The sequence below is a fragment of the Vitis vinifera genome, chromosome 7 (assembly GCF_030704535.1).
Source record: "Vitis vinifera cultivar Pinot Noir 40024 chromosome 7, ASM3070453v1".
Classification (NCBI taxonomy): domain Eukaryota; kingdom Viridiplantae; phylum Streptophyta; class Magnoliopsida; order Vitales; family Vitaceae; genus Vitis; species Vitis vinifera.
Genome location: NC_081811.1, coordinates 1,967,237 through 1,992,281, shown reverse-complemented (window position 1 = coordinate 1,992,281; position 25,045 = coordinate 1,967,237). Strand labels below are relative to the sequence as shown.

At 34.6% G+C, this 25,045-nt stretch overlaps 1 protein-coding gene across 2 annotated transcripts; it reads right to left on the bottom strand.

Annotated features, from left to right (window-relative positions):
• Positions 1 to 1,408: 1,408 nt before the first annotated feature.
• On the bottom strand, positions 1,409 to 20,791 carry LOC100261323 (protein HUA2-LIKE 2). Of its 2 annotated transcripts, none has more exons than XM_002271830.5 (12): positions 20,152 to 20,791; positions 19,282 to 19,358; positions 6,715 to 8,844; positions 5,990 to 6,530; positions 4,273 to 4,381; positions 4,007 to 4,119; positions 3,726 to 3,913; positions 3,168 to 3,642; positions 2,576 to 3,041; positions 2,297 to 2,485; positions 2,106 to 2,159; positions 1,409 to 2,009 (listed from the first exon to the last, which is right to left on the bottom strand). In XM_002271830.5, exons 1-11 carry the CDS (start codon positions 20,275 to 20,277, stop codon positions 2,134 to 2,136), a joined length of 4,440 nt encoding a protein of 1,479 aa, XP_002271866.1. In that variant the 5' UTR covers positions 20,278 to 20,791; the 3' UTR covers positions 1,409 to 2,009; positions 2,106 to 2,133. The 2 variants fall into 2 exon arrangements, with proteins under 2 accessions (XP_002271866.1, XP_059593828.1); XM_059737845.1 differs by lacking the exon at positions 20,152 to 20,791 and adding an exon at positions 9,557 to 9,660.
• Positions 20,792 to 25,045: the final 4,254 nt, after the last annotated feature.

Below are 25,045 nucleotides of genomic sequence, written 5' to 3'. Positions count from 1 at the left end.
TTTTAAATTATTAGGATTTTAATTCATAATAAAGAAAATAAGATATTACAAAGGATATATGAGAATACCCTAATATTCCACAGAAAAAGCATATAATATAATTAATGAATTAAAATTCGTATAATATTATTCAATTCAAAATCTTAATGGTGACAAAATCTTTGTCCACATAAGGTTGTCGGGAAAGGGAAAAGGGTAAGAATTTAAAAAGTGGAATCCGAGTCATCATGCTGGGGAGGGAACGTCAAGATGGGCATAGAATAAGGAAGGGTCCGTATCGCAATGCCTGATATGATGCCACATGTCAACTGCGATGACATGGAAAGGCACACACATGGCAATCACCAGGATTTAGGTTGTTAGAAAATAATGGTAATGACCTTTTCCATGGACACGTGGTAAACAAGGACATTCCTCTGATTTTATGAGGACACGTGTCGAAGGTGGAAGCGGGTGGACCATAGGAGGATAATACCGTTGGTGGGATAAGATTTGGTCATGGAATCAGCTGATTGTTGAGAATTTTTGAAGTAGACTCAATTCTTTGGTGGTCGACAACTGTGGCATTGTCCACTTACAAATTTTTTTTATAAAATAATCCTGGTGATATGGAATAATTCAAAATTCTGTAATTTTAAATATTTTCTTAATAGGATATGAATCTAAATATATTCTTGACTAATCTAAGTAATTTAAGAATATATATATATTTTTTTTTAAATTAAAATATTAATACAAAATTAATAGTCAAATTAGAATGTGATTTTATGTTTGAATGAGAATGGAAGTCACTTAAAAATAGTCAAACTATAGAATGATAATGTCAAGGTAGTATGATAGTGGGAAATTCAATTATTGTTTTGGCAAGGATAGTTTTTATTAGGTCACCCAACTTTATGCTTTATGCTCCACATTTGATGATTGAGATCCTTCTATTCTCCTTCTAGTTAGAATGCTTGCTCCAAATTAAGAAATTTCCATTCTATGTTGGTCCCCCATTGTTTTCTTTACAAGTGATTCAAGAACCCATACAAGGGAAAGTGGATCCCAAGACCAGGGTGTCTAATAATCGTAAGAACCCTAGTGGGAATATATAAGAATGGTTGCTCCAGTTGTTTACTTTACAGGTGATTCAAGAGCCCATACAAGGAAAGTAGATCCTAGAAAGAGGGTGTGTAACAATTGTATGAACCCTAGAGGGAAGTACCCTAACAACTCCTGCATTTTGCTTTCACATCTCTTTAATGAACACTTCAAATCAGATGCAAAACTCTCCATTCAGTTCCATTTGAATAAGAAAGGATTAGCATAACAGCGAGGAAGACCAGTTCAACCAGAGGCCATTTTATTTTTTTGAATAATAAACATATTGAGTTACAACCCGAATCATCATCAGAGACAGATCACCTCAAAAATAAATCATTTTTTTAATCCATGTCATAGCAATCCACCAAAACATATACATATTTAATACGCAACTCTAATGATAATTTTGTTCAAATGCCACTCAATTATAATCCAGACATGCAGGTCAAAAAGGACGTTCCCCAATGCATAAAACAAAATGAGAAATCTTTACAGTAGAGCTGCAAGTTGAAGGTAGGAATCTATTGGGGTGAAAAAGTCTAAATAAATTGGCCTCTCCAAAGTAAAAAAAAAAAAAAAAGGGTTATAAAATTCCTATGAAGATTGAGGAAGAAATTAATTATGATGAGAAAGATGAACAGAAGAAGATGGTGAATACACGACAGCCTGTGGCTTGGTTAAAGCTCACCGAATCTTCATTGACTGTCTCCTGCTCCGCATTTGCAGAAACTATGGTAGAATTACATATATTTACAATCAGAATTATATCAATTCTGCTGTCTGTTGGTGCTGCTGCATTGTCTTCTAATTCATCTGTACCTCAGCAGCCTACAAATCAATGCCCCAGAAAAATTCACTCTTATATTTTGAACAAGCCGCAGGACCAAACAAGCTACAGAACCCAGATCAAAAATGGGCCATGCCTGACAATTGAGCACCGGTACATCATAATCAGTAAGTGCAAAAAGGGAAATCGAAACTCAGTATTCAAACAGGGTTATGTAACGACAATACCATACCAGAGAAAAGCAAACTCTTCATAATTACTCATCTTGGTCGCCAATAGTTGGGACCTGAAACACAAAAAATAATGTAAAAAAGGCATCTGAAATAGTCAAAGACGACTCGGAACCATGGTTTCTTTCTTTCTTTTTTTTTTTTTTTTTTGTGTTTGTTAATAATAATGACAATGAATAGAAAAACTGCATACCTCTACTTGCCACTGGAATTGCGCCTTCAGAGGGTGGTGGTCTTATAGGCATGGAGTTTCTGTGATTCGTGGGCCGGGGAGGACAGGGCCACCATTGGTTTGGTATTCCTGTTGGCTCACATGGTGGGCCATTGTATGGAGGACGGGAATGGGAATATGGCATCTTGGCTTTGTCAGGATATAATGGACCTAACACCAGAGAAAAAACCCTCAAGAGTAAGAAACAAACCAAAAAATTCACGTGTACTATGTCATATAAGTAGTACAGGAGAACTTTACCATGAAAAGCGGGGCCAGAAAACCTCCAATTCTCACCAAACTCATGTGGGGCCAATTTCATTCCATCATGGTCATTGTAAAAATTTCCAGGCTCCATGTTCTGCCCCCCATGGAATCTGTTGGGGTAGGGAGGAGGGGGGGGCTCCCTCCTGGACTGCACTCGCTGATCTGCCTGAACATAAGAGAATTGATTTGATGGTGCAGAATGAGGCGGTCGAAGGTGGTAATTCCTATTATGCAAGTTAGCACTATCCATCTGATGAACATTATTTGCTGGTCGCATGGGATGATGAGAACCAGGAAAATTGTGAAAACCGCTAGAATTAGCAGAGTCAGGCATCTGCATCTGCATCTGAATATCTCTACTTTCAGGAGCATGATAATGCACTGCCTCTGAAATCGAGGAGTTGATCCTTGGTGCAGCTGACTGCTGAACCACAGATTGCTGCAAATTGTCCTGAATATTCTGCAAATTCATAACAAAACAGAAAGGAAGAGAGTATTAAACTAGTATGATTTCCAAAAAGAACTTCTATAGAAACATAACCATAATAAGCTAGAAAGAAAAACAAAGAAGACTACAAGAACCCACATGTGTACCCACATAAACCTTTGAATCACCATCGTGAGTGAAGGGATCAGATATTGCAGATGGAGGAAGGGGCAATGAGGGAGGTGGAGGGGGAGGTGGTGGTGGAGGTGGGGATGTAGGCAGAGGAGGAGAAGATGGAGGCACATCATTAGGTAGCGGAGGGGCATATGAAAGTGGAAACTGTGGTTCAAATTGATGTGAATTATGTGCGTTGTTGATTCCACTAACATCCCTGGCTGAACTCATTTCAACTTCACAGGAAGGAGCCACATCTTCCATTTCAAGCTCACCATCAACATCTTCTAAAATATGTCTATGCTTTTCAGCTGTGGGGGTTGCTTCCCGCACTTCAGGGGTTTCAGAATTACGTTCAGGAGTAACAGCTTCAAAACTCCCTCCATCAGAATCACTTCCCTCATCTTCATCCTTGAGCATGCGGGGCATACAGAAACCCGGAAGCTGAAAACTTGAATTGCTGAGGCAATAAGATAAAACTCAATAACTGATAAACTAGAAATATTTATATTCATCTAAACAAGAGTTTCAACAATTTCACACCTTCCATATTCATCAACAAACATGCCCTCCATTTCTCTAATAGGATCATTGAAAGCCCTTTCTGTTCTTGACAGGCGTCTAGAAAAGGAGCTAGTACAAGATGAACCACTAAGGGAATCAAGATCTCGCATATGATGACGAACAATGGATTCTGGAAGGATCCTTCTTTCCAGCCAAAGCCTCAAAACCTATTCGACAGGATAGAAGAAAGAAGTAAACCAAATGTCAAAACTAAAAAATAAGACAAAGAAGGAACAATAATAAACAACTTCTTCACTTGCCTTTAGACATTGCCTACGGTTTTCTTGAGCGGCACTTCCAGGAGGAGCAGCAGCCGACAACAAACGTGGCAAAGCTGATTGGATAGCTGAAGGGTATATTCCTCCAACGTCACCTGGAAATTCAAATTAAATCAATGCAAACATATCCCACTTAAACAAACACGTTTAGTAAACCAGCCTTCTTTTTGTAGGTTGAGCCATAAAAATGTGTTAATCCATGACCAATACAAAGCAGTAGTGCCATCATGTGACTAGATATGCATTACCTTTCAAACCTCGAGAGCACTGGGTAATAGAATCCACAAGAAAGAACAAGTCCACCCTTTTGTGCAAGCTTGCCTCATTTTCCAAGTTACGGGCCAGAATTTCCACCACCTGAGTTCAGAAAATTATGCACATCAGTTAAATCGATCTTGTGTGCACTTGTTACTTCTGAGATAACGTAAATCAGATTACCAAAAAATAAATAGAACCGAATGCAAAGAAGAAACTTCCTGCTGTCTCATCTTCCATGAATTTACTTTAGTGTTGTCCTTGGACTCTTTGGCAAAGGAATTCAGGTTCTTGGTTAAAATTAAATATGCTAAGAAATGAGAAATTTGGAATTGAAAGCAAACTGGCATTAGGAAAACCCAACAACAAAAGGATAAGAAGGATAAAAAAACATAAAACAAAACAAAAAGGCAAAACCTCTCTCAAACAACTTGAAAAGCAATCACAAAAGAGTGCGATTGATCCACCCAACCCAAGTAAAAATTATTTACCAGAAAGAAAATAAATATGATGGTCTTAATCTGGTGGAAGGCATAATTATTACATAGAATGTACATTATATTGTTATTGTATATTTGCATCCTCATTTGTCAAATATTTTTATATCTCGATTGGACTATTTACAAATTACAACTACACCCTTCCCTAGTATAATTGCATCCCAATCTAGTGAATTTGTGAACCATTTTTGTTACCACACTCTTGATACTTGCGATAGTAAAATCAATCTATGAAGTTAAATATTTAGTGGGTAAAGTAATTTTTTTTTTTTTTTTGATAAGTAAAGAAGAGATGCATTAATAAAGAGGCAAAAAGCCACAAAGCATACAGGGGGTATACAAGGCGGCTAGGGCCTCAAGAAACAAAGACAAAAAGAATTACCTCCCCTTAAGTGGATGCTACCCACTCCAGGAAGCCTATAAGAGAGAAAGCCTCCTCACCTAAATACAATTTCGCCCAGCTCCACAAATATTTAGTGGGTAAAGTAATTTAAAGCTTGAGTTTGTGAAAATATAAGTGCATTTGTGTATCAAATTTGCTACAATACGCCAATAAAGGCTAAAGCCTAACAACCCAGGAGACATGCAGCCTCCTCTTGGTGGCACAATAAATGGGGGATCTGAAAACAAAAACACCCTGAATACCATATTAAACCACCAATTTTACAGGTCAATATAAGCATGTCAATAAACTTGAGTTGAAGCCTAACAGACACCAGATTAAGTAAATCTTCACATTCTATCCCTTCACATTGACTATGATAACGCTGAATTTTAAAATAACTGACTTCTCAAATCTTAAAATAAATGGCTGAGAATATTTCCATCTGTTACCAATGAAGCATAATTTCTAAACATTAACTGTAGGGAGCGTGAATTATAATTTGATCAACTAAGTGCAAAAAGGTTTCAGCCCATTGATGTCTCTAAGAAAGATATACCAAATCTATGGTAGAAGCAAGATATCCAAAAGGGCAACTGCATTTATAAACAGCATTCAATGAGTGGCCTTTGTACGCAAAAGAAACACAAATAAACAAAAAAAAAAAAGCAACAAACTTACAAAAAGGGAAAGAAATTTAAAAACCTACATGCTATAACTGAAACAGGTAAAAGTATTTGTGCTTGTAATTGTAATATAAAGAATATGTTATGATTTGAAGGATCACTAAAAAGTTGCTAGCCAATTTGTCAAATGATATAATTCTACCTTAGCCGCAATGCCGAACTTTGCACAGTCAATGGCAACGCGTGTTGCTCGACCTATGCTCTCCTTTGTCCTTGTTAGTGTTCCTAGCATGGCCTCAAAGGATGTTAGAGCAGCACTTGCTTCTGCAGAATTACTCCACTTACCCATGGATTTTGGTCTATGGGTAACCGTTGCTTCAAATTTACTTTCTTCATTAGCATCAAACGAACATATAGTTTTCTCTTGATGTAAATGAACACCAGGACTACAACAACCATTATTCTGAAGAGAAGTACTATTATCTGAGGTAGACATGGGGCATGTTAAGGTATTGGGCAGAGAGGCCCGAGCAGTAGAATATACTCCATCAGTTGGAGACAAACTTAACCGGTCACCTGAGACATCCTTATCATCCAGATGTTCATCAGAAACAGAAGCAGAATGAGATAAATGTTGTGTGCCCTGAACATCAACCATCACATCCTTCACTGAAGTTGGAGATGGAGGAGCATTCATTTCCTTCTGTGTTGGGTCATGCTCGCCTTCTTTCACAGCCTTACACCTATAACACCAAGAAGTACAACAGCTATGGACATTTAGAACAAAACAGATTGAAGAGAACAGCTAGAAAAGAAATACATGCAACATGGAGAAACAAAGTTTTGAGATAATAATTGGTATTGGTTACAAAACTTTAATAACACTCTTAGTAGAGACTGAAGTGGAAATAAGGGACATAAGCTTACATGCTATTAATTTGGATGTTCTCATCTTGTGGATGCTTCACAGGCTCAGTATTTTCATGACAGTTATCCTTTACATCGCAGAGCGGCATGTTGGTACAATTTTGAGGTGAAACTTTAGGAATTTCATCAGTCTTGGAACCAGGACCTGAAACCATCCCAATATGTCCTAAATTATCAAGTCCTCCATCAGGTTTTTCTGCTCTCCTGTTGATCAAATCACAATTTCCACTTCTCGTTTCGTCCTTTGGATGCAACAACTGATCTAGTGAACCTTGATTGGATACAGAACTAGGATGCTTTCTGTCAGGATGTTTTGGGCTCTGGCCAACAACCAAAGTCTTAGTTGTATGAGCACAGATAGACGACCCACTAACATCTTTACCATCAGCCAGTCCTACAGCCTCTATAAACATATCTTTGCAGAACTCATCCTTGAGGCTGTCAGAATTTTCACCTGGTTGATTACAAATGCCTATTTCTAAAGAAGATTTTGTAGTTTCCTCTGAAATCATTGTGCTTAAATTCATAGGCAAGACAACCTTAGCTTCCTCAGAAGCATCGGTGCTATGGAAGTCTACAATCTCTACATCCAAACCATTCCCATGAGAGTCTACATTCTCTACACGCAAACCATTTCCTGCTATATTTTCCATGCTCATCTGAGGGTATCCCTTTGTAGAAGAAACACAACAAGTTTGACCATCCTCAGCAGCATTGGCAGACATAGCTTCTAGAGCACGATGTAGTCGTTTAGACGGAGGTAAAGCAGCTTCACCATCCACAGAACGACCGAGTGGTTGGTTCTTCTTAACTGTCAAAAGATGAGTATCATCCTCTGCAAGTTGAATATCATCATCATTTGAAAGCAATGAATTATCCAGACACCCTTTCACCACAGGTGAGGTCCTGCTAATAACATCATAATCATCACAATTTGAGGGTGTGCAAACCTGTTCCAACAGATTCAATGGAACCTCCATTGGGGATTTCTCTTCTATGCGAACAAGGTTATCAAGCGCCTCCACTGTAGATGATGGTTTACCCATTCGAACCCTAGCTCGTTTCACCAATGGCAGGTGCTCATCACCATCTTCTTTGGAAAATCTTTCATTCGATATTTCACATACATTTTCTGAATTTAATCCACTTCTCTGCACACTTACCTCTAAACCTGCCCCATTGTCTTGTCTAACAGAATCTGGTGTATCGTTAGTAACCCGCTTTCTATTTGGTTTCCTTTTCTTCTTGGTGACAACAGCCTTTGTTTGGAGATCAAACCTTTTGCTCAACTCAATATCTCCCTCCAAACCTTCAACAGACTCAGAGTGCTCAGGTCTACAACCAGACTCTATAGTACTGCCTTCATTAAAACTAAGGGTGTCAGACTCAGCAGTGACGATTTCAGAACCATTGTCTTCAACACTACCATTCAAAACAAAATTAGGTGAATCCACATCAAGCCATTCAGATGCTTCTGGTGACTTTCGGATTCTTTTGTTCCTTCTCAAAGATCCATTCCTAGTTCCATTAGTGGCTACATCCTCAGAATTCTTTCCACCATCATTAGAAGGCATTATGAGATTCTGGAATCTACAGGAATCCACCCTTGATAAACTTCTAGAAATTCGAGCTGATGATGTCCTCCTCTGTGTAGTGCATGTTTGTAGTCGCATACCCCCAAGTCGCCTTCTTGAAGAGTAAGTAGCCAAAGTTGGTGTTTCTGAAACCACCATATTATCATTAGGCTCTTGAGATAATGCCTCTCCATCATGCAAACCATCTATTTGTGTCACAGCTGCAGCATTTTCAATTGGAAGGTTTGGTTCACTTCTATCCTCGGCAGAATATGAAGTTTTTAATCTTGAATTGACTGCTACTGTGGGAGCTTCAGTCTGATCCTTCAACCCAGAATTAGATGATGAGTCCACTAAATTCTCACTATTTGTCACAGCAACATCATTGGCAGAGTTAAAATCATCAACTTGATCCTGTTTCTTCAACTCCTCATAACTATCAACAATCTCCTGTACTGCACGAACAAAATCAGCACCTTTTCCCTGACGTTTGGTAAGAAGAGATTCTTTTTTCTCTTCTGTAAACTCCTCAACATCAGCAGGGTTGCAGAAGGCTCTGCATGACATAAAATACCTCAGCACAGGGGGGAAAAAACCCAGAAAAAAGCTTATCAAAGTATCAAACTCTGAGAAGGTGCTCTTGAGACCAAAAACAAACATGTTGAAAAGGTTAGTAACTCCAAACAGAATAATCACTGTTCACCAGTAAGCAATAAGCCATCTCACAATTTTCCAAAGAACCTACTCATCAGAACCAGGCACGATAGCAAATGTATTGGTCTTATTTACAAGAACACAAACTTATAAGATACAAGCATCTCATAAAACTCCAATTGAATAAATCATAAACCATCCATAGCTTTTAAGCATTTTTCCATTCTATATATATATAGATATATCTTAGAGGTACTTGAGGATTAAGAAGGCATTTACAGGCAGCACTCAGTTGTTTTCTTTTTCCTCGAAAGAAAACTCAATTCCTCTCTATAGTACTTGACATCTGTCACTGTTAATTGTTGTCCTCTCCTACGTTAGACAGAAGCTGGTTTATATACCTATTTGATTACTTGGAAGTGCATAAATAATTCAAATAGAAAATTAAAGTTTACAAAATTGGAATTTATAAGTTAGAATTTAAAACATGATAAATGTATTGGCCCATCACAGATATTACAATCTACAATAATAGATATCAATTATCAAGAGGAAAGTTGCACTTGTGCGACCCTCTTTTTTAATTTGTAAGTGAAACAATTGAAATATCTCACCAGTAGTTTATGCATAGATAGCACTATCAAGTATAAGCCAAACAGCTCCTGCTGGTACAAGCAGGCTGCCTGCCAGTCTAAAGATATCAGGCTGAGAGGGACACCTGCAAATTCCTTGGTCATTGGGTCTCTGAGGAAGGTACAATCAAAAATAAAAAAATAAAAATGAAAATGAAAAGATACTATCTTGCAACTCAACCAAATCTCTATGGCTATGAAAAATGTCTTAATGTCTCTGGCCATCCTAAAATGTCATAGCATTCCCTTCTAATCACATAACCCAAAGAACAGCTAGCACTAGCAATACCAAAGAACTGACCTCTTGTAGACCCTATTAAACCACTGGAAAAGAAGTAACCATCTTTTTTTAATCAGAAACAAACTAATTCATTAATATGAATTCCCAAGTACAAAGGGAGGACGGGAAATATCTCCAAAATATACAAAATCTATTCAAAAAGGAAAAAGAGAATGAACCTCTTAAAAAGGATTAGGAGCTATACATCTCAAGAATATAACATGAACTTGCATAAGTTAGAGTGCATCTCTACAACCCTAATGGGAGTTAAAAAAACACCAACAATAGAAGCTCTTAGCTCCTTGTTTCTCTAAATCATTGACAGCAATCAACTAAATGATGAGACCAAGAGAAAGAACATTCCCAAGTTGCTAGCAACATCTAGAATTTGGTGAAGGTACTCATCATACCTCCTCAGAACTTGCTTTGATTTAAACACCCAAGATATCACAATAATAAAATCCCCTTCCATCCATAATTAAAGGGACAAAAGAGTCTTGACTTGCAGCACACCCTCCAAAAAGGCTAAAATCTCAACCTTAATGACAACACCCTCTTCAACCAGTTTTGAAGAAGCTCTCAGCACTCTACCATGATGGTCTTGAATTACACCTCCAATCCCCAACTAATCTAGATCATTCAAAGAATATCCACCAAAATATAACTTAAATGAACCCACTAGAGTCAAAATCTATTTTTTTTAGCAAATCACAAGATTTTATAAATAAGCGCCAAAGAAATAGCACACCAAAGTACACAGAATACATACAATGAGTGCCAAAGGGCACAACCAAAAAAAGAGAGAGATAGAGAAAGAAACACAATGAACAACTCTCTCCCTTAGTGAGAGCCCAACCAATCTACAAAATCCATTAAAGACATATAACCTACTTCTATGTACAACTTCACCCATGAGAAAAGATTACTAAGAAAGAATTTTTCAGATCTTGATCCAGTTGCTCTTTGTTATCAAACGACCTTCAATTCCATTTTCTTTCCATGTTGTCCAAAAAATACACAAGGGAGCTACTTTCCAAACCTTGCATTTTTTTTTTACCATAAAGAATCCCTATCACCCTAAAAGAGCCTCTCCAACAATGACGAATTGCACCTAAGAAACACCAAACAATGCAAAAAGCAACTACCAAATGACCCTTGTCTTGGTATAATGAAGAATGATGTGATAAATTGATTTTTTTTTTTTTTTTCACAAGGAAAGCATCTATTACCAATTAACACGGGCTCCTTTAAAGTTGATCTAAGATCACCACTTTTCCCCATTCCAAGACAACATATAAAGACTTAATAGATTCAAGGTATGTAAAAGAGGGATGAAGCAAAAAATCTGCAAACCACTTTTCTATTAAGCTGGACATATAAAGACAACATTTTTTTTTATAGGCAAAAGCACAGAAAAATAATATATTAAAAGGAAGAGGGCACCTAAAAGGCCAACCCAAAGCATATAGGAAGTTATACAATATGTGCCTTAAAGCAACAAACAAAAGAGAGGGAAAATAAAAAAAAAACCCGCTCTCATCTAGAGCCCAACCAATCAAAAAAATTGATTAAAGAATTGCCCTTCATCTATACACGGCTTAGCCCAAGACCAAAAGTTACTAACAAAAGAATATTTCAATCTTTGAATCGAGAAATCGTCATTATCAAAAGTAATTCTATTTCTTTCCTTCCAAACCATCCAAAAGAGACATAAAGGGGCTGCTCTCCAAACCTTTCTTCTCTTCTTGCCAACAAACGAGTCATGCCACCCAAGAAGGACCTCTTTAACTGACAAAGGAAGAACCCACTGCACACTAAAAAGGGTAAACAACAAGTCCCACAAAACCTTAGACTTGGTGCAATGAATTAGAAGGTGATCAATGGTCTCATCAGCAGCACAACAAAGGAGGCATCTATTCGGGAGTGACCATCTCCTCTTCTTTAGTTGATCCAAGGTTAAAACTTTACCCCAAGAAGCTTCCCAAGCAAAAAAGCCAACCTTAGGGGGGAGCACAAGAGCTCCAAATAATGCTGTACGGAAACGGGACTACACGGCTGCCCTCTAAAGTGCTATAAAAGGATTTAACTGAAAACAAACCATCCTTGGCCTCTTCCCACTGAACCCTATCCTCCATGTTGGTGACCACCTTCTTCCCTTGTAAGGTGACAAGGAATCTCTCCACCGTCTCCATCTCCCAATCATTTTTATTTTTTTTTTCGATAAGTTAACACATATATTAGCAAAAGGCAAAACGCCGCATAGCATACAGGAAGTATACGAGGCAACGAAGACCTCACAACAACAACCAAAAGAAACAAAAAAACCCACCAACCCTTAACTGGAGGCTATCCACTCCAGGAAACCTATAAGGGAACGAGGCTCCGCACCATTATACAATTTTGCCCACCCCCACAAATTAGAAACAAAAGAATTCTTAACTTTCTGTATAGCTAACTCCCCCTCCCCCCTTGAATGCTAATATATTCCTCTCCTTCCAAACCGTCCAGAAAATAAATAACGGTATGGATTTCCAAATTTTCTCCCTCTTTTTACCCACAAAAGAACCCTTCAAGCTGATAACCGCCTCCTTTACAGTATCTGGAAAGACCCACTGGATCTCCATCTCCCAATCATTAACGGCCTAGAAAAACGTGGATTCCAGCCCCCCCTCCTCCCCCAAAGCAACCCACACCTTTACCACCCACTCCTCTTTAAAAACCGCCAGCAAGAACAACGAAAGGAAGGAAATGCTTAAAGTGTCATCACCACACCACCTATCCTTCCAAAATCTCACTCTTCTTCCATCCCCCATGGAGAAAACAAAATTGCTCCTCATTAAAGGTCATTCCTTCCTTATTTCCTTCCAAAACCCCACACCATACCCCTCCCTCACTTCTCGAGTACACCACCCCCCTTCTTCTACCCCATACTTCCTACTTATCACTTGTTTCCATAGTGTCCCCTGTTCTTCCATGAAACGCCAACTCCATTTACCCAATAGGGCTCTATTAAGATTCGATATGCTTCTAACACCCAAACCGCCCTTCCTTCTATCAGAACAAACAACCTCCCACTTTACAAGATGAGGCTTCTTCTCCAACCCTCCCCCACCCCAAAGGAAGTCCCTTTGAATTTTCTCTAATCTCAATCTAACCACTCGTGGCATATGCACAAGGGACATGAGGTATATGGGCATACTTGACAAAGTGCTCCAAATGAGGGTGATCCTCCCTCCTTTGGAAATAAATTGTCTTTTTCACATGGCAAGCCTCTTTCGGAATCTCTCCTCCACCCCATCCCAAACCGCCACTGATTTATGAGCAGCCCCCAAGGGGAGCCCCAAGTAAGAGGAAGGTTGCGGCCCCACCTTGCAACCAAGTTCAAGGACCAAATCCTCCACATTCTCAACCCTTCCTACCAGAAGGATTTCACTCTTGTCCAAGTTGATTTTCGGCCCTGAAATGGTTTCAAACCACATTAAAATCCAACTCAAAAAGGTCATCTGCTCTAAGGAAGCTTCACAAAACACCATAGTATCATCAGTGAACAACAAGTGGGTAACTTGAACCCCATTTCCTCCCCTTCCCCTAACCCTGCAGCCTGATAAGAAACCCCCACTCACAGCTCTATTAATGAGGCAGCTTAGGGCCTCCATCCCAATCACAAAGAGGTAAAGCAATAAGGGATCCCCCTGCCTCAAACCCCTAGTGCTTTGAAAGAAACCTAAAGGAGTGTCATTAACCAAGATCGAAAACAATGCAAAGGAGATACATCAACTTATTCAACCTGCCCACTGCTCCCCCAAAGCCCATTTTTTGCATCACAGTCAGCAAAAAATTCCAATTTAGGTGGTCATAAGCCTTTTCTAAATCCAGTTTACATAACACCCCCCTCTCATTCCTTTTTAACATAGAATCAATAGTCTCATTAGCTATCAACGCAACATCAAAAATTTGCCTTCCTTCAACAAACGCGTTTTGGGCTGGAGACACCACCCTATTGATCACCTTTTTCAGCCTGTTAGCTAACACTTCAGCCAACAGCTTGTAAATACCACCCACCAAGCTAATGGGTCTAAAGTCTCTAAGGTCATCTGCACCACCTTTTTTTGGGATTAAAACCAAAAACATAGCATTCAGGCTTCTAACAAATCTCCCTCGCTCATGGAAATCTCTAAAAAAGCCCATAATTTCTTCCTTCACAAACTCCCGACTAAACTGCTAGAAAGCAATGGAGGCGCCAATCTCCTAGATTCGTCAACAGATTCTGAAAGGCCCTAACCCCCCACCTAATCTCATTTGCCTCTAAAAAACAAGAGTCGTTAATTTTAATCTTAGCCAAGCAATTTCTCCTTTTGTGGGCATTTGCCATCCTATGGAAGTAGCATGTGTTTCTATCTCCTTCCCTCAACCAAACTTCTCTTGACTTTTGTCTCCAAGAGACTTCCTCCATGAGAACCTATTTCTTATAATCCTCCTTTGCCTCCTTTCTAGCCTCCACTTCTTCCAGATTTAACTCTCTTAATTTCTACTACTCGTCCCAGAAATATACTTTTTCTAAGAATATATGTTGTCTTCATTCCAAGAATTGTTTCTTAATCAGCTTATTCAAGACAACATATAAAGTCTTCATTATAATCTAGTTTATTCAAGACAACAGTTTTTTCCACATATAAAGTCTTCAAGAGAGGCTACATATAAAGACTTAATATAAGAGAGAGCCTAAGTCTTCATTTCTCAATCAACGGGGTTGCCTTAGAAATCAAATTCCAAGAATTGAAATTATTAAAGATGGATTATATTTAAAAGGTTTTACAGTTTGAGAGGGGAAAAAAAACTATGGTTATAAGAAAAGAGTTAAAATTAACAGAGGAGCTTGTTTTGGATTCTCTCAATCTAGCTGTCACACGAAGTAGGATCCTGAAAATAGATAGAAAGTAGGAAACAAGGAGTAAGATATAACTAGATCAAAGAAATTCCACCTTTTACTCCCCCACCCCACCCCAACCAACCAAAAAAAAAACCAACTAGGCCTAGGCATGCTTTCAACAGTTGGGTTTCAAAAACTAGGTGCTCTGATGTGCTAATTCCTAAGCCCATGAAATTAACAAGCCAACCCCTAAGGTAGCACCATAATGTGGAGGATAAACTCTTTACTTGCTCTTAAATAAGGTTGGGATCAAATCAAGTACTTGTCCTCATATTAATTTTGAGGTCAAAGGCCAAGCTAAATGTTCTCAAAAATCGACTCATATTGGCAACTTTAAATGTGGAATTAGATGAAGAAAAAAATAATGGCAACTATGAATTGAAGATGATAGTCATGAGTTGTGACCAACACTCTCTAAATCTTAATGCCCACCACCAAACCTAATCCTTCAGCCTTTTAGTCATTATGTCAATGGTAAAGAGAAACTGAGATAAAGGATCTCTCTCTAACCTATAAAAATCTTGATCTAACCCTCCCTTCACATTAATTAAAACCAAGAAGATAGCTGTGAGGAGGCAAACCCTCATAAACCTACATCATCCATAGCTAAAGCCTTAACCCTCCAAAGAATGATCTATAAATCCTTTTCAACATGCTCATAAGCTTTCTTAAAGTCAACTTTAAACACCAAAAGAGCCTAATTTTCATGGACCTTAATTTTCATAAGAGACCCTAACTAGGTAACATTGCTAGAACATTATGTAAGTCAATGTGGCTGTAAGGATCAAGCCTTCCAATAAAGCAAGGGTCTCAATCTCAATGATAACCCCTTTCTAACATGTGCAAGTAAGCCCTCAACCATCAAGTTCTTGTGGTCTCTTTTTTTGATAGGTATCAAGTTCTTGTGATCTCTAAACACACCTTTTATCACAATGCCCTAGATTACTTACAAAAATCATCAAAATTAAGCTTGAGATACACGTTGAATAGAGTTTCCACTTGGAATAATTCCCTAGAGAAACATGCAAATCTCAAATCAAAACATAAAACCTAAAGAAATGAGAGAAAAAATATTGAATCCCACAATGATTCCAAATATCTATGTTTATTCTCAAAGGTCACAAATCCCCAAGGTTTGACATTGCTCTCTATTAATATTAACTAAATAATTGCTTGAGTTGTAAGCCGTGAAGGGACCCCACTCCCATCATCACCACCAAAATAAAAAAGGTAGTAATCATCAAATCATCTACACCCCTAGGAAGAACCTTAACAATCGCTAAAATAGTCTATGCCAGAATATTATACCCACTAGGCAATGGGGAAATAAAAGGCTAATCACTCCTCCAAAACCTGTATAGAATAGTGCCCCATTAAGGTTGATCTTGGGCTTGGAAATCTGCCCCAGAAACGAAAGAATGAGATTAGGTTTATAGACATTGTCTAGCATGGCTTCGAAGGAAAAAATGCCTTCAATGAATAAGACACTTTAATAAGATTCCTATTCACCACGTAACACTCCAAGGGCCTATTTTAATATTTTCGAAAACACTCCTCAAAAAACAGTTTTTGAGAACTAAACAAAATTTTATTTTTTTATTTATTTTTTTATCAGAAGAACTAAACAAAATTTTATTTGGGAACACAAATATGAAAAACAGTTTTCTCGACTTATTCTCCATAAAGGAATTGTACACCTATGTACAGTACAAAAGTTCTCAAAGTATTCTCCATAAAAACAATTAAAAACAATTCAATTTTTCATTAAAAACAATACAAAAGTTCCTTTTTTTTCCTTTTATTATGTTGTATCTTTGTATTCATATCTAAATTTTTATCCTTTTTAGTTTATCCCCCATATCCTAAACTTTGGAGTAAAAGAATCCAAGTCTTAAATAGTTTAGGAGTTGAAGAATCTGACTCTTAAATATGCATCCACACTTGAGTCCAAGCAACATAGCAACAGCCCTTATCATTCTGCTTAAAACAAAGAAAAAAATAGGCCTTCACCTAACCTCCCAAGTTGCAATTTACTAGCACAACAAAACTAGCAGAAGAAAAACAACTCTAAACCAAAGCCTCCATTTGGGACTAAACTCTTGCCCAAGCATGACATGGTCTAAGAATCCCAATCAACATACTCGTATACTTTCACAAACTCATCCTTAAAAACCATCCCTTACAAGTCAGGACTCTCATCCATCACATCATTTGCAACCAACACCACATAAAAAATCTTAGCACCCCCCATGAGAATGCTCCTTGCAATAGGGAAATGGTACCCTCAAGGAACATTTGAAGACATTTAGATAAAACTTCAGCTACAATTTTATAAAGATTGATTAATAGAGTTATAAAACTAAATCCAACTACATTTAGTGCAATTAAGACAAGTCACATGAAGGAATCATCAAAGAGATTACACACACAAAAGGCTTGAGTGCCATACAAAGTAAGCATGTTTTAGGAAATTTTGATAAGGTTAATTTAGAATTTATAGTAATGAAAATAAAGAATTTCCAATACTGATTAAATGAAGAATCTAGATAGTATGAGTATTTATTTAGTAAATTTATAAAGATTGATTGATAGAGTTATAAAACTAAATTCAACTACATTTAGTGCAATTAAGACAAGTCACATGATGGAATCATCAAAGAGATTACACACACAAAAGGCTCAAGTGCCATACAAAGTAAGCATGTTTTAGGAAATTTTGATAAGGTTAATTTAGAATTTATAGTAATGAAAATTAAGAATTTCCAATACTGATTAAATGAAGAATCTAGATGGTATGAGTATTTATTTAGTAAATTTATAAAGATTGATTGATAGAGTTATAAAACTAAATTCAACTACATTTAGTGCAATTAAGACAAGTCACATGATGGAATCATCAAAAAGATTACACACACAAAAGGCTCAAGTGCCATACAAAGTAAGCATATTTTAGGAAATTTTGATAAGGTTAATTTAGAATTTATAGTAATGAAAATTAAGAATTTTAAATACTGATTAAATGAATAATCTAGATAGTATGAGCATTTATTTAATAAATTTAAAGATCTAGTAGAGTTTAGCTTCAATTTAGGTTTTGATTTTCTTTTATAAATAAAGGGAAAAACAACGAATAAGGACACTTTTTGCTCTCTCTCTCTTTATCTTTCTCTCGATAAGAAAACAAGAATACTATTATCAACGCCTAAAACAAATTGGCACCAACATGGCAAAGAAATAGAAGAAAGAAACAAAATTAAACTTCCCTTCAATTAAGAAGCACCCATCCAACCAACAAGATCTAACATAGGCAATGAGGCAGTATATAGGAACGTCCTAATCTAAAGCCAAAAAGAATTTAACTTATAAGAACATAATCTGACTAATCCACATTTTCAATCCCTCTATGGTTCCTCTCCTTCTAACTAGTCTAGAATAAATACAACACGGTAGTCCTCCATGCCCTCCTTTGGTTCTTACCCACAAAAGTCCCTTGCCAACTTAACAAAGCATGTTCAGCTTTAAAAGGCAACACCCACTCAATGCCAAATAAAGCGGGAGTCAGATGCCACAGGATCCTCATTTTTAATCACTGAATAGCATTAATGAATATTAAAAGTCTTGAAGTCTACTTTTTCCATTGCTCTCTATGCCCGAGGAGGTTTAGAGGACCCGCTTCGCACCTTTCCCTGTTATCTTCTTTCAAAAAATCACCTTCTCTCTTTTTTTCTCAAATGTATCAAAAAGAAAAGTAAAAAACATGATATCTTCTTTTAACGAACCCCAGAAAAATCTTTGTTTTTTATTAGGCAAACAAAAAGACATATTTACAAATAAAGGACCTAAAAACAATGCAACAAGGTACACATGATGTATAGAATTAGCACAAAAAAACAGGCAAGTAACAAGGAAGATAGAAAAAAGACAACTTTTTTTTTATGAGTAAAGCAAAAGTGTAGAGCACCAAAACAGCACTCCAAAGTACATAGGGAGTATACAATGAATGCTTAAAAGCACAAACAAAAGAAGAGGAATCAACAAAAAACTATGCCCAAGGAGCCCAACCAATCCACAAAATCTACAACCTAAGGACCAGAATTTAAAACACGATTTTGAATGCAAAGCCAAGAGGACATTAATAGCATTGACTTCTATATCTTCTTCTTTGACCCTATTCGACTCGGGTTCTGAAAAGCCTAAAACTTTTTCTTAAATAAGAGTTTTATATACATGTTTACCTAATTTTATCAAAAGAGATGTTGACTTAAAGAAAAAGAAAAGGAAAAAAAAAAGCTTTTTGCTTATGTAGGAAGCTTCTAGGTGAAGGTAAAACAAAAAACTATTCCATACGGCACTTCTTCTGCATAACGAGAGAAGAAACTAGCAGCTATACCAAACAGCAGGTTATCAACATGAAAAAAATTCTCACCCAGGATAGCACATAACATCTAATCCAGAAAAACAAAATGAAAAACCTTTAAAAATGGCATAAACACTCACATTTGTTTGGTTCCAAAGAAGTAGACGAGTACTTTCCTCCAATCAGCTGAGTAACCCCACTTCTCCGGTTCGCTTACCTGCCATCAGCAAACAAGTACATGAGCCTGCATTAATACTACAGAACCCAAGAAATAGGTCTGTCTTTCAATAGCATGAAAATTAAACTTCCAATAAAGAATGCAAAGCCTGCTTCTTGGCCCCAATCATTTCCCAAATTTCACAGCGAACCTCAAAATTTTCCTGTCCCCCATACTTCTGATGCTGACCAAAAAGTAGCATAAAGGTTTGTGGCCATAACTTATAACAGTGCCTACTTCTTATTATCCATTAAACCATAAATGGACGGATTCAAATCACCATAAAGAGAGGTGAAAAAGAATCCACCATAGTGAAAATCGATAGCAAACTTTATTTCAAAATAAACTCTTGGAGGAAGAACAAAAAGAAAAAAGAGAAAAAACTCTTTTTCCATTTCACTATCTTAGATACTAAGAAGGTTATCAACAATAGCATGCCACTGATAAATCACAAAGAAAAATCGAAATACCAAAAAAATTAAAATTAAAATTAAAATGAATCTAGATCCACAAACAAGACGTCGCGAAGTACAACTCTTTCAAAAAAGCTATAAGCATATAACGACATGAAATCACAAACCCTACCTACAGCATATTCTTCAACTGCATGATCAAAGAATCGATGTTTTTACAGTAAATTTGTACACACAACGACTGCCCAAATACCCAAAAGATCATCTATAGGTGCTAAGTAAATAACTAAGTAATCAGAAACCCCAACAGAGATGCATTTCTCAACTACATCATCAAAAACTGAAATTTTCTTGTTTAAGAGTAAGAATCAGACACATACCGTAGCAGGCCATGCAGGAAAACCCTTGACCTTGGCGAGGACAAGATCGCCGACCTTCCATTTCCGCCGAGAGGCAGCGGCCGCCGCCGCGGCTTTACCTGAACCTTTTCTGCGACTTGGCGCCATCGGAAGTCGGAAATCGCTATGCCTCCGATCAAATTAGGATATCCGTGTTTCAAGCTCAGCCAACACGGAGATCGAATTCACCGGTCTTTGGAAATCGCCCGCCTTTCGGAAGAGAAAGGGAGCGGTTTCGAAATTTCTAGGGTTTCCGGAGCACGATTCGATGAATGAAGTTGCAGGCATTGAAATTTGAGAGAAAACAAGAGAGAACTCTGGAGAGAAAAATAGATAGTTCCGGGGAGAGAAAGTGGGCGTCCCAGTGAGTCTATAGAAAACCCTAATTCTTAGAGAGAGAAGGAACGACAGGTGGAGTTGTGGAAGAAGCCCTATTCACATATGTGAATGTGTAGAGATTACAGATATGCATCGCTGGTGCTGAGGCTGCGGCTAGACTGCGCTGGGGTGCGTAGGGTTGTGAGGAGCTTGACTAACGTGCGCCCGGCGTGGAAAAATCTAGTCCCTATGCACACTGTGCACGACCACGTGAGTTACCAACTGATTATGGTTTAGATTCTCTGCGCCGCTGAACACGAATTGGGCTGTGAACCTTTGTATATGCGCCACGTCAGCCGAAACAAGTAATAAGGATTCAAGCCTATTATTCGGACGAGGCTCTAATGGTGAAAATTATTTTTGTAATAACAAAAATAAGAAGTTGAAAATGAGTTTGTGATTGGATATATAATGCCATAATAATAATTTAATTTAAATAAAGCTCTGATTGATTGAGTTAAAACTTATCCACTATCAAATAACGGTTTTATTTAAATAAAATAATTCCGTTATATAATAATTGTTTTAATTATGGTTAAGAGGGTTTTTGGAGAGATCCACTTTTTTAACTCTTTTCATTTAGATAATAAAATTAAATAAATGAGGAAATAAAAACACGTTTTTTAAATTTAATTTTTTTTTTTTTTTAATTTCGTGCTCTTCCCTTTGACTTAGGTCAAATCTTAAACAATTAAACGTGTTTTAAAATTTGATTTAAGTTATAATTTTACCTTAGTTGTAAATAATTTAATGGATTGATATTAGTTTAGTTTGGTGGATAATTATGAATATTTAATAGTTGATTTAAATAAGTTTTTATTTAACTAAAAAAGGTTTTAAATACCGTATTTTCTATTTTTAATAATAGAAAACTATTTTTTGTTTTCTAATTGTCAAAAATATTTTCTTATTTTTTATTTTTGAGAATATGAAAACTATTTTCATGTTTTATAGTTGGAGGCATTTTACATTAATATGTTTTAAACTATATTTACCAATAAAATAAAATTTTAAAAATGGAGCAAAAATACAAAATTATATCAATGCAAGATTTTAGGATTGCTGTTATCTATACAACATTCACATCTAAGTTAAAAAAAAACATATTTATATCCTTAAAAGTATTTTATTAATTATTTAGGCTTTATTCTTATAAATATTTTAAATTCTTCAACAACAATGAATAATCAAGATATCGACTTAAGTTAAATTTTCATAAAGTGTTTGATAAATCAATTTAATGACTTAAAATGATTTAAAGTATGTGATAATGGTTTTATGAAGTATTTTTTAACATTTTTAATGTTAAAAGATAAAAAATTTCAAGTGTTAAAAATACTATAAACGCTTCCAAACACACCCTTAATAACTTAGTAATTTAGTTTATATCAATCTTAATTTTTTTATAAACATAATTTTATATTTAAATAAAAATAAGTTATTTGTTTTGACTTTAAGCTATAATTTAAATTTATTTTAATAAATATACTTAATTTAGTTAATGACTTAAATAAAATTATTAAGTCACTTTTCTACCTCTTAGTTTAAAATAAGTTTTCTTTTTCACTTTGCTGTTTCCAATTTATCAATTTATTCTTTTGGCTTTTATTATGATCATTATTATTTCTAATAATAATGTTGTGGATATTTATATTAATACTATTATTTTAATAATAATAATAATAATAGCAGGAATAATAATTATATTATTATTATTGTTGTTATTATTATTATTTTATGATTTTCATCTCTATCTTTATTTTTTAATCAATTACATTTTATTTTAATTAATTAAAAATTAAATATATGTATGATATAATTATGAAACACATACGATTTATTTACATCCAAATTAGTCCTCACAATTTTAAAACGCTTTTATAAGATTAAGAAAAGTTTTTACATATATAGCATTAAAAAAATTTATTCCCCACCTGATTTTCGACTTTGATATGATGGTTTTTTTTTTTGATCCATAATCCTATGAGGCATATAATATTAGGCAATCGGTTTAAATATATGACATGTAGTTCATAATCATATCTTATACATCTTCTATAATATATGTAGATATATATATAACATACTGTGTATCAAAATACATTTTAATTCTATGTATGTATGTCATACATACACTAGATATACAAGATCGGCCCAAGAGATTAATTTTTAATGTCACAAGTCTAAAGTCTAAATAGGTCTAAAATATATAAAAAGCTAAGATCCTTTTTTGCAAATATTTTTAGAATTATTTTATATTATATATAAAAAAAACAGGAAATTACATTTGATAATAAGGAACGATAAAATGTTTTTTTATTATTAAGAATAGAAAACAAAACAAAAAACATATTTTAATTGTTTTTACTTATTTTCTGAAAATTATTTTAAAAATTGATTAAAATATAAATTAGTACATATAATTATTTTTAAAACATATAAAATAAATTAAGAATATTTCAAATTTTCAAACAAACTATACAAAATAATAGTTTGTAAAAACTATTTTCTAAAATACTACTTAGAATATAATTTTTTTTTTAAATGTGACGAGTTTAAACATGTTTGCGATAAATAAAAAACCAAGATCCCATTTGACAACTATTTTTTAAAATAGTTTTATATTATAAAAAAATAATAAAAAATGAAAAGAAAAACACTTTTAATAATAAAAAACAAAAAAATAAAATGGAAATCAAAATGTTTTTATAAAATGTTACTTTTAAAATATATTTGAAAACATAAAAAACTTATTAACAACATTTTAAGTTTATAAACAAATTTTTATTATACAAAACATTGGTTTCAAAAACTGTTTTTTAAAATTATTTTCAAAAATACTTTTTAAGTAGAATATAAACTCTGATAAAATTATATTTCCTTTTTAGTACAAGGGACGAATTATTTATCTTTCTAACTTTTCAACCCTTATCATACTATTAAATTGATTATATAATTTTATTTTATTAAAATTATTAATTTGATAGAAAAATAAAATATTAATTAATATAATCAAACTATTAAATAAACTTTAATAATCTCCAAGAACAATTGACCCCTAAATGAAGACAAATGTGTCATTGTTGTGCAACAAAATATAAGGATGAGGACTGATCATTTTGAGAATAATTAAATGGATGAAGTTTTTTGCAATTGGGCCCATCCGAGGTCCAATCCATAACTGAATTGGGCTGGACTTGGGCTTCTGTAGTTTACAAGTAAATGGATTTGTGAACGGATGTGGGATTGGGCTTGTGTAAAATCTATCCGTTGGATTAGGATCTCGAATTGAACGGTTCTAAAGCCTTACTTGGAATAAATATCCATTATTAAGAATTTTATCCAAAAATATATATATATATATATATATATATATTTTAAAATAATTATATTTTAAATCGAAATATAAAGAGATAATCCTACATAAATATTTATGAACAAAAATAAATAAATTATTTTATAAGAAAAATATTAACAAAAAAAAAAAAGGAAAAAGAAAGTATTAAAAAAAAATATATTTTTATAATAATTGGGTGGTTGATTGGTGTGTTTGGCGCCCTCTATTTGACTTGTTGCAGCGGGCACCAGGAGTCGGTGACGAGTCACGTTGGACTCGTGACTCACAACTCAAGAGTCAAGAGTCAAAAGTCAAAACCCTCCATGATTCCTTTTTATAATTTTTTTTATATTATGTGAAAATATTAAAAACAAATTTTTATTGGTAACTATTTTTGAAAATAATTCTAAAAAATATTTTTTTTAAAACAAAATTTTACAACTGTGATTTGATATTTTATAAAAATAAAATTCTATTTCAAAACCTAAAATAATTTTAATATATATTTAAAAATATTTTTTATATTTAATATTTTATTTTTAATAATTCCACTTATATTTTAAAAAACATCTTTTAGAGAACAATTAAAAACAGACTAAATAATGTTTTTCTAAAAACACCTAACATCTATTCTTAAGAATAAAAAATAAAAAAATAATTTTTGTTATCAAAAGTATTTTTTTACCTTTTTTGTTATAGAGTATAGAAAACTTTTATAAAAAACAATTGCAAAACAAACTGTGTGTTTGGTAAAATTTATGAAACAAGTCTAAAAAATTATTTATAATATTAAAAAATTAATTATAATGTTTTTTTTTTAAAACAATTAGATAGATGATGTTCTTAAAAACACTTTAAAAAAAAAATACTTTTATTAAAAATACTTTAATAAATTAATTATCAAATACACTCATAATTATATAAATTTGTTTTAAAATGGTGGGTATGGGTAATCCAAAATAGAGTATATATACTTTATTTTTAAAAATAAAAATAATTTATCTTAAATCACAATAAAAAATAAAACTTTTAATTCTTAATTTAAGGATAGAAAAAGCCTCTAAACATTACATAAAATTATTATCAAACACACTTTTTCACTTCCACTTTCATAGGTTTTGAAAAGAATATATTTCAAATTGTTTTGAAATTCATAATTAA